Raw genomic sequence first — 24,979 nt, 5'->3', positions numbered from 1 at the left:
GATAAGGCCTTTCCTGGGTCCACATCTTTTGTGTCAGCTAGACCTCATTATTGATCTCTATAGTCCATGGGAAATTATATATGTGAGTTGACTTATGCAGGTCGCTCTCTCTTTCTCTGGAAGTCTGCTGCTGGGTGAAAAGAATGTGTGCTGAGAGAACACTAAGAAAGTAGGAGGGCATCTTCTTAGTCAGAAACAGACAAGCAGATGTTTTGTTTTTTTTATGCTATGGAATTACTGTATCAAGCCTTCCTCTATTGAAACTATGTTTGCTGCCTTGCTGAAAAAAGGACAGGACAAACCTGCTTGGACTGTTCCTACATTTCCCTGTCTTGTACATGGTTTATAGCTGCCAATGCTAGTTGAACATGTTCCCTTACAAATTGGTGCTTGGATGCTAGCAGCTCCTTAAAGACGTAGACACCTACTGCTGAACAAAATGGAGGCTTGTAAAACAGTCCATATTAGTAAATGCTAACCCTCAAGGGGAGGACTGCATAACTGCCCAACACAACTCTAGCCCACTGCTGTCTTTACAACAACAGGCACTGTTATTTCTACACCTGTAAAGCTCGTGCAGAGCGCTTTACAGAACATGGGAACAGAGCTGAACATGAGAAGCTGCCCGAGAAGTAGATGGTTGATAAACTGGCACCCTTTTTAAAAGGGGAACCCCAAAAGGCCTACTTTGATTTATACTCTAAGGATGTCAAAGAGTATCATAAATTTAAAGGCGAAATCCCAGCCAGGTCAGGTTGACCATAGCTGTCTGAGCACAGTGTGTGTTCACATGAATATGAGCCTGGGAGACCTCAAAGGTCCCAAACGTATCATTTGTTCCACATTACAAACAAGTGGTTTCAACTGGGGGTACTCAAGCCTTCTTAGAATGTGGAGTGAGTTGTGGAATGGACTGCACATCTGTCATATTAATACAGACAAAGCATGTGGTTTAGCCACACACCCTTGGACAGACCCTTGGGTCTATCTCTTATTTAAGTGTTTTAATTACATTTAAGATTGTACATCTTAGAAACAACTCTTTATCAAGAATTCATATCAGAAACTACATTAATAATATATGGTTTAGTTACATTATACACTCTGCCCCAGCTTTATCCTTTTCATTTAATTAATTTAGGCTCCTATGTAAACATTTACATAACTGATACTTTTTATGCTGCCTATGATAATAACCAAACATTTCTTGAAGTAATACTAAAGGCTGGGTGTTTATTATTAAAGGATACATTAAGGTAAAAAACATCCAGTATCTTTGACAGTGTCCCTCGTCCCCCCCACACTTACCTGTGAACACCACTGTCACCGCTGCCGGTCAACGAAAGAATCCTCTGTTCCCCAAACTTCCTGTTTGCGGGGGAGAATACTGAGGGCAGAGGAGCCATAGGCTCCTTATGCCATCAGTCAATCTGTTGGGAGGAGAGAAGGGTGTGGCCTGCCGCTTGCTATGTTTGTCTATGGACGCACATAGCTACTTGCAGGCATGGCCAGGAATGTGGACACGGAGGTGCCTCCTCCGCAGCCAGCTAGCTGATGGAGGCACCCGCACAAGGGGTGGGGGGAGAGTGATTTGGGGAACAACTAGAGAATCTGGAATTGAAAAGTTTTACACAACAGGAATGTAGGATTTTTATAAGTGTGGGCCTTCCATTCATAAAAGTTTAAAAAAAAAGACCTGAAGGCTTAATATCACCGTGATACTGGTGGTATTGTAGATTATATGAAAAGGTGCTGATTATGATATGGCAGTGCAGATTAGTCACCGGAACAAAGTGAAGACAGGATATGATATAGAGAACCTAAGTAATAGTAGAGCTTTTCACCCAGAATCTCCTGTGTTTTATTGGGGGCACCTAAACATAGAAGGATAGCTGATATTTTTCACCCAGTTCAAAATGTACTGTTCACAAACTCCCTCCCTCTTCATATTCTACTAGTTTTTTGTCCAATTAGTATATATCAAGAAATGTAATATATTAACAGTGCGTAGATGTGGTGGATGCATTTGATTTCCTTTTTTATTTATATGTACATGGTGATACTGCCAGTAATACACTTCCTGTCCTAGGGTGAGCATGCTCACTCACTGTATCTATCGAGGCGCAACGCTGTCACCATAGGACAGGACTCTAATAACTCCTTTCTCCCCTCTTCTCTATAAAAGGGGAGTTGTTATGTAGATCTAGCAATAAATAGGAACAATGTAACTGATAAGAATGCAGCACAGGCAGTTCACCGTACAAGATTTCTGACAGGATCACCAGGTATATTTTACAATTTCTGAGCAAAGAATCTTCCAATGTGGACACCTGTTGCTTTGACAACTAAGTGGGGATTTTCTCTTGCTTTGGAGAGATTTCCTCTTACCTTCTGTTTCTGGGGCAGGAAGTGAAGGGAAATCTCAATGAGACACAGCAAAAGACAAAAAAACAGTGTTAACCATTCCCTACTCTATCTCTAGCTTTCAGGGCTCGGAGCCATATTCTTTTCTTCTGAACAATGCAAAGAAAGATGACTAGAAAGATAGGCAGAAAGAAAGAGAGACAAAAAGAGACAATCCTTAGAGCGTAAACTTTTTTTAAACTGATCACAAATTAACCTCGTGGTTTTATTTTATGCAAACTGCATTTGGCACAATGTACTAGCACATAAAATGCAATGAGTAAATCTAGAAAACTATTAATTTCACTGTATGTACTGTGTCATACTGTAATATCTGCTTTTTCTTTATCAGCATGAACTTTAACTTTCTAGAAACCACTGCCTAAAAACTAGATGAACAGTCAATTCTAGTCATGGTCCATTAACATGAAAGAAGAAAAAAAAAAGGATTTAAAGTGACATTAAACCCTCAGATTTTTTACCATAAAACAATACTGTAATGTGTGCCTTACTGTAATCCATGGTAGTTTCCCTTCTCTTTGCTGCTCTTCCTTTTATATCTGTATCTCTTCTCATGCTGTGGGGAGAACTTCCCTTTGCAGCTGAGTGCCTCTTCCTGTAGTGCTGGCTCAGGTTGTGAACCTGCACACAGACACCATGTATCCATTCCAGAGACAAAGCAGTCTGCTGCAAAACAGAAGTTCTTCCCAGCATGAGAACAGATACAGATTTAAAAGGAAGAGCAGCAAAGAGAAGGGAAACAACCATGGATTACAGTAAGGCACACATTACAGTATTGTTTTATGTAAAAAAATCTGAGGGTTTAATGTCACTTTAAGTTATTGCACTCTTCCTTTCCATCTTCAGCCATGCTGGCAATATAAGGTTTGGTGCATGGATTCTCATTCCACTTTCCATGCTTGAGCTGTGAAGGTTCCTCTTTGCACTGCTACCTGCTACTTTGAGATATCTAAGCTTTTGCTTATGATATTTTCCTTAAAATATTGGTATGTCAGTTTCAGTGACACTGCACATTTCTGTAATATTTCCATGTGCATAAATTAAACAAAATGATAAAGTAAATCTTGAATCCAAGTGTGCTGCATCTGAGATCAATGGACTCTACAGTTTTAGGCAACTGAAACAAAATGTGAGCGGCGCTGACAGCCACTAAATCTAGCAAACAACACCTTGTAGTAATTGCGCAAAGACTGATGGATGCACCTCCAGTATGTTTGTTCACAATGAGCTGGTGCTTCTAGTGCCGCTAAATACATCTGCCAAGCTAGAGGAGCAGAAAAAATAACCTAATTTCTAGCACTTAAAGGGTTCAAGGCACTTTGCACAATTCTCTGTAACTTTTACCACCTTGGACCGATGATTTTACAGTCTTAAAACGTATCAAGAAGTGCATTCATATATGTGGCAAACAACTGGTTTGAGACAGGAAGGCACGCAGGAGTCAGGTCATCATTGAATAACACCACCCTATTGCTTAGAATAACCCAGCTCCGTTTTGCCTCAGTGTAAGAAGACCATATGGCACAAACGGATTTCAATGGAAACATGGAGAAATTGAGCATTCAGTACATTTGGCTGGTATATCATGCTGTGTAGCATGATAGCCTCCCCTACATGAATATGGCGTATATTTGATGTCTTGTCTTACTGACTATTCACTCCCATGGAATTACAAATGCTTAAATCACAAGATCAGAACCACAGTTGACCATTAGTTAGCTGAACAATGCTAAGGTCTTAGAAAATGAAGTGGCATTATTGTGCTGGTTTTGTGAAACACATGGTGTGGGAGTATCCTCAATGGATGTTTCTGTGCTTGTGTGCAACCTCATCAAGTCTTCTTTACTTCAATGGGAAAACAACAGATTTAGCTTTTGTTTAAGGCTCAAAACTGTTTGGTTTTTTTTTTCTTTTTCTGTGACTTTTCACCATTAAATATTGTTGCTGTGCACATTCATCCTCCACTGGAACATAGGGCTCAGCTTTTCAGTTTATCTGCCTTTAGTATTGCTTTTCAAGTCATCTAGGATTTCGCCGTGGCATCAAAAGGAGATCTGCTAAAATAGTGCTCTTTTACATTCCCAGAACATGCGAAAACTAAAGTATCATCGTTGACTTATAAGTCAAGTGATGCCAAGTTGGTCCTGCAGGACGCCATTGGACTTGTCAGTTTGTTGTGAGGTACCCTTTGTGGGTAAGGCTCAGGATCTCTGAAAACTGCTCTCAGCCATTGAGGTACGGTATGGGGCAAACATGTCACACATCAAAATAGTCCACCGGAATAGATCTGCAATTGGTCATCAGGCAAAATACATTGTGCTTAATGTGTCTTGATGAACTTGCACAGCCTTAGCTAAGGCCTGTGGATCCCTTCCATTGCTTTGTCCAGAGATGTGGCTGCCTTCCCCGCTGGAAAAGATGTAAACAACCATCAACCCCTATCTGAATAGAAATAGCTCCAAAATTTACTCAACTCCAATGGGTAAAATAGATCATAAATAAAACATTTATTATATGAAATATAGAAGGCAAGATGATTGATAAATGCTCTTGTAGTATTATATTTGAGTGTTTTGAAGTGGTTATACATTTTGGTGAGTAGCATTTATGTTTTTTGATCACCGCAATACGATTTTGATTTAGCTGAATCTTTTTTCATTAGATTTCAATAAGTAAATCCTAAACAGATCCACATACCTGTCATGTTCCTTATCAACCAGGTGGTATCGTGCTCTAAAAGCTACCAGTCGAGCATAATATGCAGGTGCAGGTATGGAAACAGACCGCGTACAACGAACATACGTGTGACATAACTGGTAGGTGAGAATCTGAAGTTCATCAGCTGTAAACCGGTTATCATCCCAAAGGACATAATAATGGGATGGACGGCTGGTGCCCTACAGAACAGAAAATGGTATCATTAATTAGTATAGGTATGGGTCCCATTTTTGAGAAATATTGCTGCAACAATATGTCCTCGGTAGCCGGTGCCCCTCGTTTTTCAGCAAATTGTAACCTTACAGTATGTATGCTAGCCAATTCATTCTGAAATGGAATCCTTAAACAACATGATCTTCACCCCTTATTATAATCATTTAACTACAATCCAAGAGAACTTGACATAAATTACCTGGATACCCGCATGACTACACAGATAAAAATCAAACTCAAATGGATGTGTAATATTGGTGTCAACAGTTGTTCCTGCTGGAATGTTTCCACTTTTTCCAATCTGTATGCACAAAAAGAAAAACATAGCAAAAATGTCAGACAGCGTACATATTATTTAAAGCAGTAAAAACACAAGTATTAACGTAAAGGTTTTTAAACATGAAAAATCCATAAAGAATAGCTACAATTATGCCTGCGCAGAAAACAAGTTGTGACAGTTACATTACTTTGGTGTGCATCCTCCTGTTGTTGTAGTTGATAAAAGGAGGCTAAACAGAAATACAACTGCTTGACATCATTATTTCCCACTATACTACCATTTTAAAGAAAAAGTATTGTATTTTTATTTAAAGGAGAACTCTGAGGTGAGTGATTTTTACTCACCTCATAGTTCTAGCCGACCTGTGACAATGAAACTGTCACAGGTCGGCTCAGTAGATCGGGAGGTGAGCGAACACATACCGGTGTTTGCTCACCTCTCGATTCTGTCACGGCAGAGAGCCATGACAGGGGAGGGGCTGGATTCCCCCCTCCCCGCTCCGATCCTCCAGCGCTGACTGGCGGAACGGACGGGGTAGGGGGCGGGTACAGCTGGCCCTGCCTCTAGATAGGCAGAGCCAGCTGTCACTCACGCAGCTGGGCGGATCCAGACATAATTGTCGGGATCCGCTTCAGCTGCGACGTCTCAGTATACCGCAAGCTGCAAGAATTCCCCTTACTTTCTGTCTTGGTGATAATGGTTGTTAGGATAAATAAATAATCTGCACAGCGAGTACACAGACAGCAAGAAAAATTTGGCAGAGGATCCAACTCTTTGTTACCCTTTTCAAAACGAAATTTTCTTTTGCCTTTACATACTTAAATACAAGCTGCTTTCATGATTTAGTGTATGCAAATCAGGTTGGCTTTTCTATGGCTCACCAAGCGTGCAACAACCTGATTTGTACAATCTCACTTAGATCTACCAATAAATATGTAGTGCAAGGCCCTGCTTGACAGGATACAAATTGATTGGATGGATTAGGTAGGCCCTCATATTGCATTGTTTTGGTAAATCTAAAGTTGATTGTACATAGATTGTATAGAAATATTGTAATTAGTATGGTGAGCCTAATAAGATCTGCACTTGTTGATTGCTTCCCGAGACTGACTTCCTCTCAAGCTGGCCATACACCTTACAACCACCGCACGACCTTCGTTGTGCGATGGTTGTAAGGTCATTAACATTTCGTACGACCTGCCCATACTTGCCATCGTACTTGCAATCATCGCAAGCCCTCCCCGCTGAGGGGAGGGCTTGCCGATGATTGCAATGCTGAGCGGGCTTGCGCACACCGGCCCGTGCGGCTTTCGTCTTCCGAGCACGCTACCGACCCGCCGAAAATCGTACGATTTTCGGCAGGTTTTCCAGCGTGCTAGGAAGACGAAAGTCGTGCAACCGTACAGTAGAAGCGGTCGCCCGCTGCCCATATACATGCCGATTATTGTACGATCGCGGGATCACCCGTGATTATCATACGATAATCGGCAGGTGTATGGGCACATTCATAAAGGAATAATTACAGGAGAGTAGGAATGGGTGCGTCTACAGCCATGGAGCATTAGAATCACACTCCCCACCTGCTGGCTGCAGAAGGAATAAACATGAAACATTTCATATTTAGATGTCTAAAAAAAAATTCAAAAATTGTATATTTAACTCCTAACTCCTAAACATAATCCATTTAATAAACAAAATTTATGAAAATACACCTTAACTCTGTTCAAAATGTATTCCCTTCCAAAAAGCTTCTGAATCATTTTCAAATTTAACCATGGGAATTATAAAGGCTTTTATATAAAACACCTCACAATCTGTACAAGGAAACTCAGCGAGACGTCATATGCAGGTTCCATTATTATGCTGAGAAAGAGGAAGTGGTGAGGGAACCAAGAGAATCAGAAACACTGATTTCAATTGGGCTTTCATTAAAGTTTACCTGAATCTGGCTAAGAAGAGACTAGACAGACTATGGGCCTTGAAGCTACTCTTAGAACTGCAAAAGTTTTCTACAAACGTGGGATTACCTGTGCTGTTAATCAGCAGTGGAGGACCTGAAGGAGAACTTTCTCCTTCAGTTCCCTCCTCTGCTGATTGACAGGAGGCAACGGGTGGGTGCAATAGCCAGCCTGCTATTGGTAATTGCAATAGGCAACAGCAGGCTGGCTATTGCTCCCAGCCACTGCCTGCTGTGTTTACAGTAAGCTGCCTCAGTAGGCAGCTGTCCTTCTCCCAGCTAAAGTTATTGAAGTGGAGCCGCCTCCCTGATTGGCTAGAAAGCCGGCTCAACTTGCTGCTAAGCAGAGTGGCTTCCTAACCAATCAGGAACCCGTGCGGGACGTCATGATCCGCCTCCCTGATTGGTTACAAAGCCAGGCTGCCTAGCAACAAGTGAAGCCGACTTCCTAGCCAGGAGGCGAGTCATAACCCACCATCTAGCTTCCTGATTGGAAAGGAAGACGGCTCCATGCTCCCTTGGCACTGCCGGTCAGATGGAGATCTCACTCTGACCAAAAGTTCTGGTATCGGAGCATTTGGGCGAGTACGAGTATCGGCACCGATATCGTATTGGTATCGGCACTGATAGTATCGGTGGATCCCTAGTTAGCAGTCATATAGCCACAGCTAAAAAAATTAACACAAATATTTTATATATTATATATAGCTTCAAGAAACTTAAAAAGCAATACTAGAGGTGCCATTTGGTATGCGTAGCCTTTCCATCTACTTTGAGGTTCCTCAAAAGAGAACTTTAAACGACGTACTATTGTGGAACTAGAAGTCTGCAACCGATTGGTTCCTGATCATGTTATCACCATGGCAACTAATCATATGATCGCATGGGTTTGTTTACAAAAGCGTTGTCTCAGCTGTCACTGTGCCTCACACAGAGAGTGGCAAAGTGACAGTTGAAGGGAGTAGGCTGTAGCAATTACAGTGTAATACAGTTGTTTAAAAAATAGATTACAAAAGTAAATGTAAAATGTTCTTTTTTTGAACATTATGTCCATTTTTAGCTTTTAATAGAAAACAGTGTTCTAAATAAAATCCCTATTTTATCCTTACAAAATTATTTAGGAAGGCAAATTATTAAGTTCTAGTTACATTACGCAATGCATACTGATGCTGCTAAATTTGGTCTGGGTAGCTAGGTTTCAATGGTTCCCGGTCATGAAAGGGTTAAATATTAATGAAGATTAAACCTGCAAACCTGAATGATAAAAGTGCTGCTTATAAAATGGGTTGCTTTCAATACCTGTATCGGCACCATCTTGGCCAGATTATTGTACTTTAGCAAAAGAACCATAGTTAACATGGCACTAGCAATATATATGCAAGGTATGACTTACCCGTTCACTGCGGTCTGCACAAAACAGGCGCGTGTGGTGCCGTTTCTGCACTACTACGTAGGTGATACCTGGCTGGTAGTCTTTCTCTAGTTTAATACAGGCATCTCGAATAGCCAGCAGCTCATAGTGCAATATCTGAGAGAGGAGGACACACAGACTTGTGACTTCAAGCTGCCTAGTGACCAAAAAATCAGAAACACCATGACTAACTATATATTTACCTGTGGAAGTTGTCCTTCTGGAACACCATCGCGATAGAATATGATCCGGGTTGGTTTGAAGCGAGTAGATTTATAGAACTGGATGAGAAGCTCCCGCACCATATAGGACAGGTCCTCAATAATTTCTTGCCGAGGGCGCTGTACTCTCACTGTGGCACAGTATCTGCTTGGATGAGCATCCATGCTGCCTACAACCTATGTTCATTCAAAAGTTTATCAGTGCCAAAGAAGAACAGTATTTCAAAAGATGTCTTCATGTGAAACACCGGCCACCCTCCTGTGTTACATGGATGCTTCTTTACCTGGTTTCCCCAGCCCTTTCCCCCTCTTTTCTATCTGTCATTTTATCGTTTATATTTCTACATGTGTTAAGCACTGGATCAAGTGCAAGAGGACTACTTGTGCAGTAATATTTTATTGTGTGACATAGTTCAGCCCATACCTCATAAGGGCCGTGGCTGCAGCCAGGGGAGCCATTTTATTAGTGTATTCATTCCCCCCTGCTTGGAGCTGCTTTGAATTGCTGATATATGTATTTTTTCACAAATGAACTTCTACAATGTACCGTATGTGTTATTTTGGAAATCTGAATAAAATGTATTGATAAGGAAAAAAGGTATTTATTTTTTACAAAAGCGGAGTTTACTAAGCTAGGTGCACTCTCCTCAAAACTATCCATCTGGGAGTACTCTACATAATACTCACAAAGTAAAGGTTCTGTAAAGCTAGCCAGACTCTGGTTGACTTTGTAGTTAGCAAAGTCATTAAACATCTTTTTTTTCAATCTAACTATGTAACTGGTGATTTTTTTTTGTACGGATTACAAAATATTAGTAACAGTCTTGTGCAACCAATAAAATCTCTTAAATATGCAGGAATTCATCACATCTGTGGGGTTGTGTAACTGTTTGAGGCTAACAGCTAAACACTAAAGTTGATCACATTTTAAAACAACAAACTGTCTACAGTCTAAGGCCAGCTTATAACTAAATGATGATATAAAGTCAATATGTTTATGATAATATGTACTAACTTTAACTTCTAAGAGCTTTTCTCACCGCAGTAATGGAAGGCTTCTTGCCATCACCTGCAGGCGGATGTGTGACATCTGCTCCAAGAAAGATGACTGGCTGCTGGAAGACTGCAGAGCTGTGATTAAGAAAAGGTTAGGTACACTTGTCAATATTTTCTGTGCCATAGCTTGGTAAATTCATAGAACTCAGCAACCAAGGAGTGAGGTCTATGAGCCACTACAATTTTTTTAAGGCACCAGATGTAAATGCATAGATATTAATACAAGCACCCCACAGTTAAGCACTGTTTGAAGTGTACTAGCTACTTGCTCTAAGGGGAGCAATTATCACTGAAGTCCGAAAGGAATATCACAAACACAACTTTACAGCAGCTTTTTAGCTGCTAGCACTCTCAAATGTCAGAATTAGTGAATGTATGTCTATATGTGGCTTTGCATGTATGTTATGAGATCTAGTCAAGAATGCGTTTACTGTCTAACATTGAAAATACCGTCTAACATTGAAAATACCAGACTATCAAAACAAAGAAGAGACATAGGAAGAAAACAAAAAAAAGAGGAGAAAAGGGGACACTATAATAACTGGTAAAAGATATTTTAGACCGCCTGTATATAACATACACAAACATCACTTACTGCCCACAAGCAGTATGCACACAAGCTTAGTGTGCAGTGCCCATAAGGCTATAATGTTCACTTAAGGTTTCATTCACCCATGCTTCAAATGATGTGCTTTTAGATGCATCTGTCCTTTGTCCATTGAAACAGTCTACTGAAGTAGCCAATGAGATTTCAGCAAATAAATGTGTCTTGTGTTTACCTGCATTTACATGTGTTTTGATGCCATTAGAAGTTCAAATCAATTTCAATACATACTCTACTATCTGAACAAGGGAATCAAAATAACTTTGTATCAGACAAAACAAAGACCATCCATGTAATTTAACCGCTTGCAGACCTTCTACAGTACATTAACATCTTGTTATATTGATTTGCTATGTTAATTTTTGATCTGAAGCTAGGAAAAAAAACTTACCGTTGATGAGGCACTAAGATGTTGTTGATCCCACCTAGTTTGACGTTGATTTTCAGACACAGGTTGCTGAGAGTCTGTGGGGAAGTCTTTACCACATTTTTCACTTGGACACACTGTGTGGCCATGCCAAGCAAGGTGTCTCCAACACGTTTCACTTCCGCTGGAATTGAATTAATAAACATTTAATGCTGATACTGTACTTTTTTTTTCCACTGCTTTTCCTTTGTCATTTTTTGTTTTGTCTTTTTTTGTGGAAAAACAAAGAAAAATGCATACATTGTATAAATCATGAATGTGTAATTTTGATAAGGATGTACACCTCTAATTAAAGAGTATATTAACCCCTTCATGACTGAGGCCCTTTTTTCATTTTTTGCACCCATGTTATATTCCACATTTTAGGCCTGAAAATGATTTAAAACCCCCCAACATTATATATTTTCTGAATGCCAAGACCCTATAGAATAAAATGGTGGTAGTTGCAAATTTTTATGTTGCGCAATATTAGCGCAACTCCTTATTAAACCCCAACATTTAGTGAAAAATGTAATTTAATGCCCCAAAACACAACAAAATACCAATTTTTTAAATGACATATAAAAGATGAGGTTACAACGAGTAAAACAATACCCAACATGCATAGGTTACAAATTGCGTGCGTCCGTGAAACGGCGAAAAACTGCAGTACCCCAAAAAGTCAATAGAAAACGCTTTAAAAGCCCCCACAGGTCATCAATTTAGAGATACCCCAAAATACTGGCCCTAGAATTATTGCTCTCACTCCGGCGTGTGCGGCGATACCCAACATGTGTAGCGCGTTCGTCGTTTTCATATGTAGGCGCACCCGACGCGTGTTTACGTGGCGACGCGCGTGCTCGCGGGGGCCTTTAAACATTTTTTTTTATTATTATTAGATTGATTTTATTTAATTTTAATTGAAATGACAGTCGGCTCTACAAGTTTAAACAGAGTCCCGCCGGCAAAAGTCGCCGGGAGTCTGTTTAAACAGCCCCGATGCTGGCGACGTACACTGTACGTCGTCAGTCACGAAGGGGTTAAAAAAACAACAACATCCCTATAACGTATTATCTCTTCTTCCACAAAAGGTCAGGCACGTGCAAATCTTTTATCCTTTTTGAAACAGAGAAATACTGTATGCTCATGCTTTACATAGTAAGGATAAAGAGGGAAAAAGGCAATTAAGTTCAATTTATTCTGATTTAGCTCTACTGACCCAGAAGAAAACAAGAAAAACACACAGTAAGGAAACCAACAATGGCAATATTTTCTTCTTGCTCTATTAATAGCAACTGATTCATTCATTCTAGTAAAAAAATATTTTATAATTTTATATATTAATTATAGTAAGAAAGGCATTCGATCTACAGGTAATGCCGTCCATCACCAGTCTCAGCAGCCTTACAACAAAGAACCCCTTTCTAAGCTGACCTATCGGTTCCTCTTTAGTGATATCGCTGACCTTAAAAAAAAAAAAGTCAATTTCTACTCCTAGCTTGAACTTCTTTCTACTAAACAATATTTTTTCAGAACAGTTCATACAAAAATGTATTAGAATGGTGGAAGTGCTCCATAACCATTGCACCAGACTCCCATCACTTTTCTGCACTTGTTACATTTGTTGACTTAACCCCAAAAACAACAAGGGATTATCCAATCTGGCACACCACTTCTATAAATCACATAGGATTTAGCCAGTATTGGTCCAGTAAATACCGACCAAGCATGATGAATTACACCCTGTATAATGAAGAACTGTGACAAAAGAGAGTGAGTGTTGTTAAAAGTCAAGTCCTGCTATTATCTGGAAGGGAAAGAAACACATTGCTGCAATAGGCAGCCCATTCTATGTCATTAAACCCTCGCTTTTAAACCAAGTAAAATATTTTCTCACATACAGTCCGGCAGATTGAAGGCATGAAGAAAACACTAGGAGGGGAATTTATCAAAAATGCAGCAGGCGAAACCTGAAGAAGTTGCCCATGGCAACCAATTAGCTTCCATCTTTCATCTTCAAAGCTTAACTGAACAAACTGTTACTATGTAATAGACAAAACCTGCGCAAATGAAACAAAAGGACCAAACAGAATAACCCGACTAGTTAGAAGCTGCTATACTCAGGCGGTAAGCCTTATGGGTTAATCAGTGCCTTTTATGATTGAGATTTATAGTTTGCAGTGTGGATGTTTGCATGTACGAGTTGTCACATGTTATGCACCTTTATTTACACAGCGTTTTGATTCATTTACATATAATTCTTAGTGAAGATTATGTTTGACACTTTATTGTACTATGTTATTTAACACTATAACCCTATATCTTTGGGTGTATCACCGAGAGGCTTTTAGCGCTGTACCTTGCATCGATTAAACTGTTACTATGGGCAGTATGGCACCAGATTCTGTCTGCTCCAGTTTTGATAAATTTCCACATAGGCAGATATACTGTATTTTTTTCCCCACAGGTTAGTTTTTATTGAAAAAGGAAAAAAGATCAGATACAGATACAAGTAGGATTTCCAAAAATGTACCGTGTCATCTGGGAGAGAGATATTAAGAGCAAAAGATTTTGCAAGGTTCATCTTGAAAGGCGATAGCGATGCAAAATCTTCAAGGGCCTTTCAGAGATTGGGAAGAGATATCAAGGGTTGAGTTAAGAAACATATACTGTATTTTAACCAACTTTTTCAGTTCTCTTACCATATACTGGTGTTTTTCCTGGCAGTATTACAATAATGAGCTGGAGCCCAGAGTAAGTGTTTTTGAGGTGTCTGAACATTGGCTCAACACTGTCCGCGCCCTGCGCGTATTTACAGAAACATGGCTGACCCTGGATGGGCATCCCTGCATCTTTAGAGATCTTCCTCAGCTGGTCTGTAAAATTCCTGGGAAATTTAAATGAAAACAAAACTGACCGTTACTGGCTTATTATAATGTTAGTTTTTGTTTACTTTTTAATTTTACATATTACACCCAAGGGATGACAATGTAAGAATGGTGAACAGTCCTCATTGGTTAAACATTTGCATTGGGTTCCCTTCAGGTCCTGCTCCTGACTAGTTGATGTTTTAACACAGATGATGATTACCTATTAGGTCCATCTGAGGTGCAGTCCTGAGACAGAATTGGGTTGTAATAAAAGCAAAACTCCAGGCAGATATAAAAGTTGAAAGGTTGCATCTCTATATTCATTAATAAATCATTAAATGTATTTTTTAAACTGCAGGCAGTATAGGTACCTGAAATTTATATGGCATCTGCCTTTTGCAATCCCTGCAAGGCAAAGATCAGGATTGATGGAGAAGAAGCAAAATGATCCAGTCAGCTGTGCTGCACTGCTCATGGGCTAAAAAGATGTACAATACAATGGCAGCTGCCACCAGCTGCAGCTGTTCACGCATAATCGCACGTAGACACAGACAGCAGATCCAGCACTCTTTTTAACATGTAATTTAATAGCTTTAATAAAAGAATATGTTTAAAAAAAAAGATAAAAGGATTGATGTATACCATCCACATATATGTGGATTTAAATATTAGCCTCTGTAAATGCCCTCTCCTCTTCCTCAGTGTTTCATAGGTAAGCAGGTCTAAACAAGAAGAGAAGAAAGCTCAACTTCCATGATACAATATGAGATTCCTGTACAAGCATTGTCTCATCAGTATGTTGTAGTGCAGAGGACTTGGCTGCACATTAGCTGCTTTGCTATGGAAAGGAATAGCTTGATTTAAAGCAGCATGCTGAAATTCAATTAGATCCAAGTACTTTAACACATCATTTTCAGCAAACGTTTCTAGCTACTGCATCATATTTACACTCACTTTAGCACTTCTTCCCGGCATTGCTTCTGCGGAGCAAAGCAAGCAATGGCCCAAACTTTGATCTCAATGCCATTGTAGAACTGCTTTCCCCTCATGTCCCACACTCCTTGGTTTGGAGTTGCAATAGCTCTATTCTAGGAAAAGAAAAAAAAATATTGTGTATTCATATACTACCCTAGCTCGAATTGATATGGCTCATTGTGAAAAAGGGTCACATCTGTACTGCAAATCGCATCAAGCATACTGTATATTCAAAGAACCACAGCTTAACCAATCAAGAAATTCTAGATAAAACATAATTAGTAACACAGATGGATAATATGCAGAAAAAATGTTGTACCTACCGTAAAATCTATTTCTTGGAGTCCACTGAGGGACACAGGAACTCAAGTAGAGTTCGGTTATACTGCTCCCTACAAAAGGTTTGGACACTGGCAAACAGAAAAATTGTAAGCAAGTCCACGTAGGGTAGAACCTGGGTCCCTAAGTGGACTCCAAGCAAAAGATTTCATAGTAGGTACAAAAATGATATATTCTTTCTTGTCTTCAGAGGGGCACAGGAAAGCAGATTCAGCCAGGATGTTCAAAAGCAGTCCAGCTAAGTGTTGGGGAACTACTGACAGGCCCAAAGGAAGGAACTGGGAAATGTCTGCAACTCAAAACCACATGAAGGACTAACTCCCAAATCTGAACCAGACATAAAAAACCGGGAGAAAAGGGCTAGCAAAAAATAGTTACACTTTTTTTTAGCAGCTGAAGATAAGATATAACGAACCTTCTAGCATATTAGCAAAAAGTGAGGCATGCTGGGTAGAGAAGGGTTTATACAGGGGCTGGTTTCCAATTTTTCAGTTTGCCAGTGTCCAAAACAACTGTAGGCAGGAGTTTAACCTGACAGTATCTGAATTCCTGTGAAAAACTTACATTATATGGCCAAAAGTGAGTGGATACTTAACCATCACAGCCAGCATATCTAAGTTTGCTGGACATCACATTCAAAAATCAAGTCTTTTTTCCCCCACCCCTTGCAGCCGTAACAGCCTACAATCTTCAACACAAGATATTGTAGTTTGTGTGAATGTATACCCATCCAGCCAAAAGAATATTTGTAATATTAGGTACTGATGTTGGACAAGAAGACCTGGCTCACAATTGCCATTCCAAATGATCACCAAGGTGTTTAAAAGAGTTGAGGTCAGGGCCCTGTGCAGGTCACTCGAGTTTCATGTCAAACTATGTCTTTATGAACCTGGCTTTGTGCATAGAGTCACACACTGGAACAAAAGAGGGTCACCCTCAAAACTTTTGCCACAAGGATGAAAGCGCATAATTGTCTAAAATTGTAAAATGTAATTGTATACTCATTAACACTACCCCTTACTAGAAATACCTGAAACTTTTTTGGGGGAAGTGTCTATATACTTTTAGCATAGATGTGATGGTCAGGTGTCCACAAACTTTTGGACATATAGCGAATGCATCAGCAGTTTCTGAACCTTTAGGATTTAGCTGTATTTGTGTATGCATGACTAAGCAGTAATCTGATCTGATGCAAGTCACAATTTAGTCATATTAACAAAGTCTTATTTAAGGTTTGGGCTCCAGGACACAGAACAAGACTTACTGTATTAGGATTCTGAAAAAAAAAAAAAAAAGACTTGCTCCACATCAGCCAAAAACCCGGGAGCCCCTCACTATGTATGTTGAGAATCCTAGATGTCACATTCAGTGGTGCATTTTGGTTTTGTGCTGCCCTAGGTAAGACTAAACCCGAGCACCCCCCCCCATCCCAAATTTAAATTAGTCCCACCCCTTCCTGTTTAAGTCATTTTGCTTCTGACAGGTTGCGCTATCAACGTAGCGTGACACTCTAGTTCTACCTTTGCAATAGCCACCTTCTCCATTCCTGGCTTGATGGGCTCCCTAGTTCTGCAGCTACAATAACCATTCTCTCCTGCCCTGCCATGCTGTGCTAGTCTCTAGTTTTGCAGGTGCAACACCGATCTTCTGCCTTAATATGCTGGGCCCTCTAATTCTGTAGTTACCCATCTTCTGCTTTGGCCGCTGGGCTGCACGGAGCTTATAGGCTGCACTTCCCCGGACTCACCACCATGGAGGTGCAGATGAGCACGATGGCCATCTGGATCTCAGCTCTGGGGTCTCTGCAGAAGCTTCTCCATTGCCTGAAGTCAGAGATTTGGGTGCCGGTTTCCCAGGGAGGTCCGGCGCATGATCTGCCAGTGCATCCGGATGAAAGTCACACACACCAATACATTGCACAGCATGTTGACCAAGAAGAGGAAGGAGCTGCAGCCGCTATTGATGTTGGAGTAGGTGGCATAGGTGGACATGTTGGTCCCCCAGTCAAAGAAGCACCAGGTCCAGGAGTACTGGCAGTAATTTATAATATAATTTTTTTTTCTCTTACCTAACCCATTTTTTGGCACCCCCCTGGAAAGGGCCACCCTAGGCAAATGCCTAGTTTGCCTTGCAGTAGATACACCCCTGGTCACATTTACACTGTCCACAATCCTGCCATCCAAAGCCTTACAGTACTTACAATAAACTGCAGGTTCTGGTCTCTACATTAAAGTACAGATAAATAAATGCAACCATCTGGGACAATGGGTTTTCAGAATTCAAAGTCTTCCTGTAACACACCTCTTCACAAAGAACAAACAATAAGTAATTTATGTATGTCAATTTGTAGTTAGAATTGGAAACCATTATTATAATACTTTCACTTCTGAAAGCTTCACAGAGACTGGTAAGTTATTGAATAATTTAGCTGTTAAATAGTCGCAAATAATTCAGTTATTCTGAAATAATTCAATAAACTCAGTAATAATATGATAGAATTCTAAAAAGAAGTTAATCTGTTACTATGGGGTGGCCCAATGCAATAACATAAGTACTAGGCAGGTGGGTTGTGTCCCCTAAATCATTTAGAAGATTTGTTTTTGATTCTGAAAGTGGAGTGTTCTTAAAAGGGTGTATTGCAAGAGAGCAATATAATAGCATATAATCTCAAAAGAGATTTAATTAGAATGGGAATGCAGTGAATCTCAAGACCACAGTGCAACTAAGCAATTAACCATATCATACTATGCCCTATACATACCATTGTACTTATTTTATAAGGAAGATTCAGGTAACATTTATCAAACTTACTCGCCCTCCATATTGTAAAATAGGTGCAGGAAGGACCCTTCCTGTGACTTCTGTCATGTCATCTTTAACTTTGATACCAAATTCCTGGATATATGGGTCCAGATTATAACTTGCATTTTTCATCTGGTGACATAGAAGAAGACATATTACACAGACACAAAACAAACAATATAATATGCATAATATACATGATGTACACTACGAGTTGTCATGTTTAGTTTGCCTTAAGTCAGAGGGGAACTGTTATTATCTGCTGGGATGTGTATTAGTAATATAATACAATATCAATAAGCAAAAATCCAGACTACCTTGTGTCACCAAAGCAATAACCCTGACCCACTTAGTTTACAGGCTACTGTCGCTGTCCTGCATGTCCCTACTAAATATTTTATACATCTTTTTATAAGTCTCAAGATATTATCCTGGTGTACTTCACTAATGGTATATTTTTTTATAGAATTTGGATTATGTCATATAAACCAGGCCTCAAAATTTCCACTCGCCCCCTCGCAATTGGAGAGTGAAAATTGCGTGGGGGCGAGTGGAATGTTATCGAGGGGGTGCGCCGCCAGCGGGACCAGGGATGGAACACTACCGCTGCTGCGTTAGTGCCCCATCCCTGGTCCCGCCGGCGGCGCACCTCGATGACATTCAGTTCCGCTGTCTTCCCTGCGTCTGTCTTCTGTAGCTTCCTCCATCCACCTCAGCTGCCATAGGCTGGGAGGAAGATTGCAGAGACAGTGAGACACCCAGCCAGAAATGTATGGAGCGCGGGGAAAGAAAGTTTTATCTCCCTACATTCAGGATTTCTATACGGCCCCACCATCACCAGGAGAAAGAAGAGGGCACCTGAATACCATCAGCTAAGTGCACTGTAAGTCCCTTTTCTTTCTTCCTTTCACTGCTGACCTCTGTACTGTGCATCACACTGACCTCTGTACTGTACGCCACACTGACCTCTGTACTGCTGACCTCTGAACTATGCGTTACATTACTGACCTCTGTACTGCTGATGTCTGTACTGTGCGTCACACCGCTGGCCTCTGCACTCTGTGTTACTGATTTCTGTACTGTGCATCACACCGCTGGCCTCTGTATTCGGCATTGCACCACTGACTTCTGTACTGTGTGTTGTTACTGATCTCTGTACTCTGCGTCACACCACTGACCTGGCGGAGTTAAGGCCGGGGCAGGGTAGGGGTAGGTGGGGCAACTTGTGGCGAGTAACTTCTAAGGCCTGGCTAGTAGCTCAGGACTTGAAATTTCGAGCCCCGATATAAACTAAGCTCATCAGTCATCAATTCATGCTTACATTACAAGACTTCAAAACATTTCACATGAACCACATCAGTCTTAAAAGCTAAAAGTATAAAAAACGAGCAATGAGGTATTCTCAGATTCTGAGGCAAACTTCTTAAACATTGGTTACTACTTAATTTGTGGGTTAATTCCAATATTTGTCCATGATTCAAGTCAAAAACTTGTATTCCATCTCTTAGTAACTTATGATGACCACAACTAAAATAAAACCTTATAGAAAAAAACAGCATTCATGTTAATGAAAAGCAGGCAGGTTGCCTACTTCAGCCATACATGCTACTTCTAGCATGTGCCTGCAAGTTGTTCAAAGCTGCAGACAAGTGGGCAAGATTTGCCCAAGTCCTGCAGCATGAGATAGCTTACAGGCACAACCTGGCAGTGCACATGTCAGCAATGTAAATACTAGAATCAGACAGTGCATCAGTTAGGATGCAGTATGGTGAATTAGTGTTAGTATTGTGGCAATATAGGCCCTGGATCATGAGTTCAGTTCAGAGTGTATGTATGTATGTATGTATCTGTATGACTGCTAAAAAGCTCTTTTAAATATGTTTATATTAGATAAATAAATAAATGATCACAATAAACAGTAGCAGCACCACAGCAGAGATTACTTTTAGAAACACACACAAGAAAGAAAAAAAAAATGTCACTCACCAGCCTGCTGATCTCCTCCTGTCTGTCTGGGGCAGACCGAGCTGTTGCTTTGATCATAGTGGATGTCTGATTGTCAGTGAGCTTCTTAATACATCGTTGACCAGGTACAATGTTACAGACCTAGAATAATAATAGAAAAGGATTTTTGACTTCCGGTAAAATCTTTTTCTTGAAGTACTTTAAGGGACACCGCATAACAATTCTGGTACCTAGGGTTTTGCTGCTGCCTTATGGAGTATGGACACTAGCAAACAAATGCTGTAAGGACAGCCTAGTAGAGCCACTTCAAATCGTGCCTCAGTTTAGTAGTAAGGAGTATTAGGAGTGGATCATAAGAACAATACAGAAGGACCGGTGTCCCTTAATGTAAAAAAAAGGTTTTTACAGTAAGTCAAAAATCCTATTTTCCTAATTATACATTAATCGCTTTGCATGTGGAGCAATTTATCAATAACGTTAAAATCTAACGTTTTGGGGGCGTGGCTTACCTATGGCGGCGGCTGGACGTGTTTAACTGAAGCTCCCGCTCCATCCCCGAGTTGCTCGTGACACAAGGACACTTCGCCGGACTCCCTTGCTATCCTCATGGGGGGGAAAAGAGGCCAAAAGTCGGCCTCAGCCAAGAGACCGAATGCGGGCTCACTCAAGCGCCTATGGGCGGCGGAATCCCCGCCGGATGATCGCGGGGCCCTGCACGCGCCTCCAACCCTCTCGCCAACCCTCTCGGAAGACCGCCTAGATGATCACGCAAAAGCGATCAGAGAGCTCCAGGATCAGGGTAAGCTATCCTGGCTCCACACCCGCCAAGCGCTGTACAACATCGAAGACCAGGAGAACAGAAACGAGGTCTGCCTGAAGCCACAGGTGACGCGGACCTCGCGGACACGGTCAGGGGCATCCTCAATTCCATACTGGGTCGTCCCCCTACCTCTACTCTCCTGTTTGATCGGGCGCACAGGGCCTTGCGGCCCAGAGCACTGGCGGGTGAACTACCCCGCGACGTCATAGTGCGGCTCCACTACTACGCGGATAAGGCCCTGATCTTCACACACCTAAAATCCTCCTCTGAAGTGGACTTCGATGGGGCGAAGATTCAACTCTTCCCTGACCTCTCTCCGGAGACCCTTGCTCGCAGGCGTCATCTCAGACCCCTCTTGAAGTTGCTGAAGGATGCCCATATCCCATACCGATGGGGGTTCCCCGCCTGCCTTATAGCTACCCGGGAGGGTAAATCAGCGATACTGCGCTTCCCTGAGGAGCTGGCAGATTTTTGCACCAAGCTGGAGATCTCCATGCCGGAATTGCCTGATTGGGCCGACCGACCACCAGAATGGCGTTTCTCCCCCTCATCCCACTGGCAACAAGCTGCTCCGAAATCCCAGAGGGGCTCCCGGCACAGGCCTTCATCCCACTCTGCCCCGGGAGATTGATTTTCTTTTCACCGCCCTCTTGCTGTTTTACCACACATTGTTGCTCGCTTAGAGCTCCACTGAGGTGCCCTCTCCTGCCACCTGTCGGGGGCACCGGGCGAAGTTGTCCTTCATTCTTTTTGTCACTTGTTTGATCTGAGTTGGATCGTTATGTTATGGTTCTCTTCTTCACAACTGTTTGCTAAAAGTTCCAGCCAAGTATATCACATGTAATTTGTATGCACTCGGGGAGTGGGGGGAGGCTTCGGACGCACGTATAAGAAGTCCCACTGCAATTTTATATGTGGACTGCAGGCCCTGCCGTACGAGGCCCTCCACCCCCACTAGGCCATGCCTTCCCGGGGAGCCCTTGGCCCCGCGAAAAGGCATCTGCTGCCGTATTTGCGGCACTTAGTGTAAAGCAGAGGATTCTGCCCATGTATGGTCTTGTTCCCTTCTGTGTCCTCCCTGCCTTTGTCTACCTCCCTTATGTATGTACCCTATTTGTTGTGAACTTGCTCTGGTCCTCAAGGTCTTCTGCGGAGACCCCCTACGGAATATATCAATGGCGGCTTTAAAAATAATCAAGTATAATGTACGGGGCCTGAACTCTCCACGTAAACGCTAACAGATCCTGACGGAGATTGAAAGAAGCAAAGCTGACGTAGTCTTCCTTCAGGAGACGCACCTCTCCTACATCTCTCCGACATTGATTAAAGCCCGCCACTATCCGCTCTGGTACTACAGTGCGTCCCCCACTAAACGTGCTAAAGGAGTCGCTGGGATCCATGGCACATGCCACCACGGCCATTGCGGAAGTTTTCCGCAATTATTACCAGGACCTCTACCAAGTGAACGATTCAGATGATCCTATGACCACTGAGTCTAGATTGGAGAGAATCAATCTGTACCTTCAGCGAGCCTCCCTGCCCAGGGTGCCTGATTCCTCTCTTTCGCAGCTTGACGCTGACATCACAGAACTAGAATTTAAGTCGGTCATCAAAAGCACTCCACTGGGTAAAAGCCCGGGCCCTGACGGGTTCACCCTACTTTACTATAGACGCTTCCAAGACATCTTAGCCCCTCACTTTTGCTCCTATACCAACGCTGTCTCCAAAAATGCCCCCATGCGCCCAGAGTCCCTATCGGCCCACATCACGGTTATAGCCAAACCTGAAAAGGATCCCTCGAGCTGTGCCAGCTACCGGCCCATCTCCTTACTAAACGTGGATACAAAACTATACGCTAAGATATTGGCGAATAGGCTTTATCCTCTCCTTCCATCGTGGATACACCCGGACCAGGTGGGCTTTATTCCGGGTAGAGAAGCCCGGGATAATGCTCTCAAATCCATTAGCCTGATGCACGTGGCTAAAAGTCTGAAATGTCCCACTCTACTCCTTTCCACCGATGCAGAGAAGGCATTTGACAGGGTGGCATGGGATTTTCTCCTCGCCACCCTGTCCCACCTTGGTCTGGGGGTCCGGATGCTGGAGTGGATATCGGCACTCTACGCCAATCCCACGGCACGAATTCGTATCAACGGCTCCCTATCCCCATCATTCACCCTCCACAACGGTACTCGACAGGGGTGTCCCCTATCCCCCCTATTGTTCGCCATCTCCTTAGAGCCCCTGCTAGCCACCATAAGACAGAACCCCAACATCCAGGGTATCCCAACCCCAGCGGGCGAATTCAAATTAGCAGCGTACGCGGATGATGTCCTGTTCTATGTCCGTAACCCGCGTATATCTCTCCCACAAATATTAGCCTCATTAGACCAATATGGCTCTCTCTCAAACTTCAAATTTAACATGAGTAAATCTGAAATCCTTAACCTGAACGTGGCGGAAGAGGACGTTCGGGCCCTCCTCCCCCACTTTTCCTTCCAATGGCGCCCCCATTCCATACGATACTTGGGCATCCACTTGACACGTAAACTCTCAGACCTCTACCGTAGTAACTTTATACCTCTACTGACCCAGAAGTCTGGGCCCTCCCAGACTTCCGGGTCTACCACATGTTTTTTGTATATTACCTGAAAAATCCAATAAACCGAAATAATTAAAAAAAATCTAACGTTTTTGCTAGACAAAAACCCACATGATTATATATTTTCTGAAAGCAGAGGCCTGTACAATAAAATGGTGACAGTTGAAATATAGTTGTGCAACTGTTTAATAAAACTATTTCCAAGAAAATATACACTGAAATGAATTTTGATACACACAAACACAATTTTTGGGTAATATAAAAGATGGGGCGAGTCGTGTAAACATACCAAATATGTCAAGCCTTAAAACTGCACAGTACTGGCCTTGCCCCATAGGAGAATAAGCACAGACCAATAGTACACTCTGTGCTTGTGACACAGTAGAAACTTTCACAGCCCTACAAAAAAGCCATGACCACAGTGTTAAAGCATCAGTGCCCCTTAAGATAAGGCAGAGTTCACACACCAGGCTTTATGTTAAAAAAAAAAAAAAAAAAAAAAAAAAAAAAATAGGGGGTGGGTGGGTGTCAACCTTAGGGTTAGGGTGATGGCTAATTATCAAGACAACCAGGAACTGAAAAGCACCAGTTCAGAACCTTTTGAGGCATAAATCTTCCAGACAATCTTTGCCCCTCTGGTGGGCATACTCCTCCAGTCTTCAAGGACAGGGCTCTACCAGGCAGGTGCACCGTGGCCCTGGACCTGTAAAGCACCCTGCAGTTAACTCACACATTACACATTAGAAGAGCGCCTCAGCAGAGCCCAGCGCGTATAAGTCACATTAAATTCTTCCACACAGCAGGGTTTGGGTATGGCCTCCAAGGCTACGCTGATTATTAGCCGATTTGGAAAATTGGCAAACGAGCCCCAGTGGCAACTGAAAAATCTTGCTAGAAGAAAAAATATCTTGATAAAAGTAAGAAATGGTTTGCTTCTGTCAGAGCAGAGAGAAGACATCCTTTCTCCTATGACACTGAAAGAAGGAGAGGTTATACTAGCTTGCACTTACAGCTTTTCTTTGCCAGTGTCCAATCTACTGAAGGCAGCAGCATAAACCTATATACCAGATTTACCCTCCTGTGTCTCTTAAAGTAGAAATAAGATTTTTTTGTAATTCTCTGTCTAGTTTGCTCCTTGCTAGACAAATGGCTAGACATGGCCCGGAACGTTGCTATGTGAAACAGGAGCTTTACTATTTTGTTCTGCCATTCTTATGCAATAAAGTGGAAGAGCTTTTTTTTACGGAGAATTACCTTTGTGCGGATATACAACCTTTTTGCAGGTAAGCAACAGATACAGATCTCAATGAAGTGGT

The 24,979-nt window shown here is 41.9% G+C and overlaps 1 protein-coding gene across 1 annotated transcript in view; it reads right to left on the bottom strand.

The window, feature by feature from the left end:
• Window positions 1-4,724: 4,724 nt before the first annotated feature.
• The window catches only part of LOC108804708 (protein argonaute-1), a 58,358-nt gene continuing 38,103 nt past the window's right edge, over window positions 4,725-24,979 (bottom strand). The window contains exons 9-19 of the mRNA XM_018576559.1: window positions 20,263-20,382; window positions 18,286-18,408; window positions 15,115-15,248; window positions 13,993-14,177; window positions 11,276-11,435; window positions 10,265-10,355; window positions 9,207-9,401; window positions 8,986-9,120; window positions 5,555-5,656; window positions 5,122-5,321; window positions 4,725-4,833 (exon numbers count right to left, since the gene is read on the bottom strand). Of these exons, the coding sequence (XP_018432061.1) occupies window positions 4,725-4,833; window positions 5,122-5,321; window positions 5,555-5,656; window positions 8,986-9,120; window positions 9,207-9,401; window positions 10,265-10,355; window positions 11,276-11,435; window positions 13,993-14,177; window positions 15,115-15,248; window positions 18,286-18,408; window positions 20,263-20,382 (1,554 nt within the window). The remainder of the gene's footprint in view (window positions 4,834-5,121; window positions 5,322-5,554; window positions 5,657-8,985; window positions 9,121-9,206; window positions 9,402-10,264; window positions 10,356-11,275; window positions 11,436-13,992; window positions 14,178-15,114; window positions 15,249-18,285; window positions 18,409-20,262; window positions 20,383-24,979) is intronic.

The sequence above is a fragment of the Nanorana parkeri genome, unplaced genomic scaffold (assembly GCF_000935625.1).
Source record: "Nanorana parkeri isolate BGI_ZX_2015 unplaced genomic scaffold, ASM93562v1 scaffold70, whole genome shotgun sequence".
NCBI classification, from domain to species: domain Eukaryota; kingdom Metazoa; phylum Chordata; class Amphibia; order Anura; family Dicroglossidae; genus Nanorana; species Nanorana parkeri.
The sequence above is the reverse complement of the archived record's forward strand: the minus strand, read 5'-3'. Positions and strand labels throughout refer to the sequence as shown.